We start from the raw sequence: 5,944 nt of genomic DNA, 5'->3' as shown, positions 1-5,944 counted from the left end.
GAAGCAACGGGTGGAAACTGATCAAGGAGAGAAGCAACTTAGAACTAAGGAGAAACTTCCTGACAGTTAGAACAATTAACCAGTGGAACAACCTGCCTCCAGAAGTGGTGAATGCTCCAACACTGGAAGTTTTTAAGAAGAGACTGGACAGCCATTTGTCTGAAATGGTGTAGGGTTCCTGCCTGGGCAGGGGGTTGGATTCGATGACCTCCAAGGACCCTTCCAACTTTATTATTATTATTATTACCCATGTGACATTTTTACGCTACATGATGCCACCTGTTGTGACTGATCAGAGTACATTTATAGATTTATTATTTATTATTGATAATTTTGAAGAATAATGTACAGCTATTGTGAAAAATCAGTAGCAAGACCCGAGTTCCAAAGTTGATTTGCCCTGGAGATACCTCAGGTAGAATCTCTTTTAACACCTACTGTAATTATTCTTATTTCATCTCCTACTAAGCTTTCCACCAGCAGATGGAGCTTTAAGGACTATGCAAGTTCCTTCCTCTGGGGATATATAGCTTCTAACTGTGATTTGAATTAAAAATAGATTTTGGCTGTGCACATTTGGTGAGCGTCCTTTAGTAAGTAAATATGAATAAATGTAATATCAGTGTGATTGCTTAGTTGATTGAGAAGCTTATTTTGAAGATGGTGGGTAACCTAATTCTGGCATCAGAATTCACGTGTCAATTTACCAGCATATTCTCTTCTTATTTAACTTTATTTTACAAGTTTATACAGCAACCATCTTTTGGATCTTGGAATCTTAGTGGACAATCAATTAAATATGTGCGGTGGCAGCCAAAAAAGCCAATGCAATCCTAAGTTGCATTAACAGAGGGATTCAATCAAGAGTATGTGAGGTGTAAATAACAGTCTATAAAGCCTTAGTAAGACCACACCTAGAATAGTGCCTCCAGTTTTAGTCTCCACACTATAAAAAAGATGTTGAGACTCTAGAAAAAGTGCAGAGATGAGCAACAAAAATGATTAGGGGACTGGAGGCTGAAACATACGAAGAATGGTTACAGAAACTGGGCATGGCTAGTATAGTGAAGAGAAGGACCAGGGGAGACATGATAGCAATGTTCCAATATTTGAGGGGCTGTCACAGAGAGGAGGGGATCAATCTATTTTCCAAAGCATCTGAAGGCCAGACAAGGAATAATGGATGGAAACTGATCAAGGAGAGATTCAACCTAGAAATAAGGAGAAATTTTCTGATAGTGAAAACAATCAACCTATGGAACAGCTTGCCTTCCAAAGTTGTGGGAGCTTCATCATTGGAAGCTTTCAAGAATAGACTGGACAGCCATCTGTCAGAAATGGTGTAGGGTCTCCTGCTTGGGTGGGGAGTTGGACTAGATGACCTATAAGGTCCCTTCCAAATGTGTTATTCTATTCTATTCTTCCCTTTGTTTTGGGACTTGTACTAGTTGCCAGTTAGGGGGCAATTCAAGGTGCTGGTATGATCCATAAACCCTTCACCACTTTCAGGCCCAAGAAGCCAAGAACAATATGAGGAGTTACTTCAGAGTAGTTTCTTTATTATTGCTCACCTATAGACAAAATTTTTGCCAGACTAAGGCAACAAACTGCATAATTATTCTGTCTCTTAAATAGAAATGAGCAATGTTGGGATTCTCTGTATCCCATCTATGAAACAAAAACAGCATCCTGCCCTCTTCTTCAGCTCTGTGGTTAGCTCAAGAAGACGATACATCTGCATCCATGGTCTACAGTCACTGCTCTACATTGGGTCTCATCTGAAACCCCAACTAACTTTGCCACAGTTTTAATATTAGCCAATCTACTTGGACTGAGTTTTCAAAAAGAGTTTGGAGAAGATAGTTTCACAGAATTGCTGAATAGGAAATCATGAGATCTTATGACCTCATCCTAAGACTCATATAGAAGCAAAAAGGAATTATTTGCAGATAACAATAGCTCTTTAGGGGAAATAGAAAAAAAGATCTACTTTCTCTGGATTGAGCCACAGCCAGTGAACCACATAGAGAATTTTTTTAAAAGATTTTATTGAGTTTTATAGAGCTAGGGATAAAATAGGATCGGGATAGGGATTAAAATTTAGGGTGGGGTTAGGATCAGGATTGGGATAGGGACAAGATTGGGATCAACATTGGGGTTATCCCCCAGTAACATTTTCAATCTTTAACAAACAGACTATTGTCCAGGTACATATGTTCAATTAACAATAGTTGATATAATAATAAATAATTGTAGTAAATATAATAAATGATAATCACAAACAATATCAGTTAGTCAATGCATATCATTCTTCTTACTAATATATATTACATTCATTTCTCACTTGTTTGTTTTCCTAACCATTGGTAAAAATGATTCCATGTTCTAAAGTAAACTGAATCTTCTTTTTCTTTAATCTCTACAGTCAATCTATCCATTTCTGCACATTCTAAGATTTTCTTATTTAAAACCTTCAGTTGGTAAGTTTTCATTTTTCCAGTATTGGGCAAATGCTATTCTCGCTGCTGTCAGTCCATGCAATATTAAATATTCATTCTCCTTCTCATAATTAGGTCCTAGTATTCCTAACAAAAAAGAGTTCTGGTTTAAATTCTATCTGTCTTTTAATCATCTTTTCCAACCATGTATGTATCTTAACTCAAAACTTTTTTGCTTTAGGGCATGTCCACCAGATATGATAGTAAGTACCTGGCCAACCACATAGAGAATTTTTGTCTAAAACAGCCACTTGCATTTTCACAAGCAAGCAAAAAAAGTCCAGAGTTCCTCCATGATTTGTCATTAGCTCTTTCTGGGGAGTATACCAAATACATAAGGTTATTGTAATGACCTGCCCCAGGTGGTCCTCTCAGGAAAGCACTTCATTAAGGTTAATCAAAAGAACTTTTACTGCAATAAAGTCAGGGGGAATCTAACGGTCCCATGTAAAGTACAAAGCAATTCTTTCCATTCCAAAACCCAATCCCTGGACCATTTCACCAGCTGCCAATATGATGCTTCAAGGTTGCTTTGAGAATGCTGAGGTGTAAGGCAGATAACAAAACATCCTCAGGGCGCAGTGGCCTTGGAAACAAGTTGGAACTGGCTGAGAAGGAGTCTGCTTCATCTCCAAAGATAATCCCCTTCCCTAATTCTCAAGCAATTACAGCAAAAGTGAAAGCATGTGAAGAATGCCCCGCAGAGCCTCCCCCTCCCCCTCCAACAGAATGGCAGGACACCAGCATAGTGACAGTTATTTTTTTTTCCTTCCATAAAAATTATATATTGCAGTGTTGTTTTAGTTTCATTTGCTTCTGTATATGTCCTCAGTAATATGGAACTCTGCTTATATACAGGCAATAAATCTATTACAAATAGTTGGAATATAGTGGCTTTAAGTACAATATATATACTGTATACACACACACACACACACACACACATGTAGGAAGAGAGATTGGTTTATATATATAACCACTTGAAATCTTTTCAGTCTTTCTCTGATTCTTTTCTTTGGGAATCGTACTTTTTTCCCATTTAAATGTGATTTCATAAGGTCTTTTCTTGTTGTATCAGTTGTCCTCCTTTTGATACAGTTGATTTGATGCATCCTGGTCTCATGGAGATACAGATATATCCAGATAATGTTGAGATACAGTTCCATTATCCTTCACCACTGGTTATGTACCTGATAGAACCTGGGACATTTTGAAGGTTACATGTGTCAATCCATGGCTTAGTCATTCTATGATGAATGACTTCCAAAGATGTGAATGTCAGCTTTGAAAATTCTCAACAATGGTTCTACTGGCTAGACATTGAAGTTCAAGCACACAGAATTGGAGGCCACTCAAGTCAGGAAAAAAATGAAGTAAAGCAAGCTAATTAATCTTCAGGTGGGAGATACTAGGTAAATAGATTATTTGAAAAATGTTTTGATATTCCACAAAGATTATTGTCTGCATAAATTATGGATTCAAGCACAAGTTAATCAGTATAGAGATCAGTTTCTTTTAAATAATAAAAAAGGGAAATTATGGGCTTGCTTGAAAAGAAATGAATGTATCTTTTGAATGACAATGGTGAAATTAAAGAGTTCAGATTTTGGAACTTTCTGAAGTTTCTATTTGATCAGAACAATTTTCTTCCTCCTTGAAAACTTTCTGAAGCACGTCTTTGATGCTCCTCTGAGTTTTACCCTTCTGTCTCCCCACTAGGTAATAAATCAGAGGGTTAATGCTGCTGTTGATGCACGTGCATAAGTAGCCATAATGTACAAGGTTGGGATGTATATAATTTGAAAAATACAGGATAAAATAAAAGGCATTTAGCGGAAAAGCCAAGACTAAGAAGAAGAAAAGAGTGAGCAAGACAACTGTCAAAAGCTTCCTCCTCTTTTGGCTTTTGGATATGAAGCAGATTTTGATAAACAAGATGACACTGGAGATTGTCATAAGTGGGAGACAAAGCACAGCATTAACCATGAAGTGATACTTCACGGTATATTCTGGTTCATATCTATGAATAGCTGCAATTGTGAAGTAAATTGAAGAGAGGATGAAGGAAACGGCCCAGATGACAGCAGACACAGTAGTGAACAGATGCACCGGCCGGTGGCATCGATACCAAATTGGGAAAAGGACTGAAATACACCTGTCGATGCTGATGACTGTCAGTAGAAATTGCCCAGCACTGTACATTAACAGCAGGACCGTTTGGAAGAGTTCATAGGGAAAGTCACAATACAAGTGTGTAAAAAACCAGTGGATTTCGATAATCAGCTCAGTGGTGAGCATGCCAAAGTCTGCAACAGAGAGGTTGAGAAAATAAATGGCAAAAGTATTCCTCTTAACGGAGTAACCCAGCAGCCAGATCACAAGGCCATTCCCCAGCATTCCCAACACACAAAAAAGCACAGTGAATATTGCAAAAATAAGCACTTCTTCCATTTTTTCAGGAGAACTGGTTTTGTTTTCGCAGCTGGAAACATTGATTTGTGCTGGAGAGAGGGACATCATATTCATTATGCTTCAGTCTTTTTTTTCTTCCTTCTTCCTTCTATGGCTTCAGATACTCCTGCTGGAACAAAACAGAAACAGCTGGCATTAGTCTTAGTCTCTAAAACTGCATATTGCAAGGTAGTCTCTAGATTAGCAGTCCTGTGCTCACAATTAGCCTGCAAGGATCAGGTTTTGTATGGTTGAGATAATGGTGATGATCTGGCCTTGTTTATCTGACTAAAAATTGTTATGTGAAAGCCTTGGTTCATCAAAGCAATAATGGGTAGTGGAGGTCACCTTCCATCTATGGACCGTCTATGGTCTATCTGGTGTTGTCATGGAACATGGAAGATTGTGACTTCAAATAGTAAGCAAAATGGATTCATTAATGCGATGGATGGATGGATGGATGGATGGATGGATGGATGGAAGGAAGGAAGGAAGGAAGGAAGGAAGGAAGGAAGGAAGGAAGGAAGGAAGGAGAGATGGCGAGAAGGAGAGAGAAGGAGGAAGGGAGGAAATGTGGTTATGTTAAAGTAAAAGAAAGTCACCTTCATGTCTCTTGACTTGGCTAACCCTTTAAATGATGTAGTAATCAGTGCTCAGTCATTGCAGGGTGCAAATATGGCTGCCCGCTGTTGCAGCGTTTATTCTTTTATACAGTTTTACAAGCAGCAAAAATTTAACATGGCAATAGCATAGTAACAGCATTTCTATTGGTGAAACCCCTTGCCAATCATTAAGAATATAGAAGCCAGAGGCCCAGAACAGGGAACAATTGGCTGTAACATCCTGTTGGTGTAAGCTAGCTGATATCAGGCAGGTGAGGTCATTGTACCAGCCTGGGGTACTTTCCCACATTGCCATAGTGATGTGAAGGGAAAAGATAATGTAGAGAGAAGAAGCACGCAGGCGTTGGAAGGGCAGTTTGCTGCTCATAACCT

General features: G+C 38.5%; 1 protein-coding gene across 1 annotated transcript; it reads right to left on the bottom strand.

Moving 5' to 3' along the window:
* Window positions 1-4,097: 4,097 nt before the first annotated feature.
* Window positions 4,098-5,024, bottom strand: LOC107293472 (mas-related G-protein coupled receptor member H-like). The gene has a single exon (XM_015822624.1). It carries the CDS (start codon window positions 5,022-5,024, stop codon window positions 4,098-4,100), a length of 927 nt encoding a protein of 308 aa, XP_015678110.1.
* Window positions 5,025-5,944: the final 920 nt, after the last annotated feature.

Source organism: Protobothrops mucrosquamatus, unplaced genomic scaffold (genome assembly GCF_001527695.2).
Source record: "Protobothrops mucrosquamatus isolate PMUCROS unplaced genomic scaffold, P.Mucros_1.0 scaffold1631, whole genome shotgun sequence".
Classification (NCBI taxonomy): Eukaryota; Metazoa; Chordata; class Lepidosauria; order Squamata; family Viperidae; genus Protobothrops; species Protobothrops mucrosquamatus.
The sequence above is the reverse complement of the archived record's forward strand: the minus strand, read 5'-3'. Positions and strand labels throughout refer to the sequence as shown.

Excerpts from the sequence above, each read along its gene's own strand:
- LOC107293472 (XM_015822624.1), bottom strand. The coding sequence starts at position 5,024 with ATGAATATGATGTCCCTCTCTCCAGCACAAATCAATGTTTCCAGCTGC.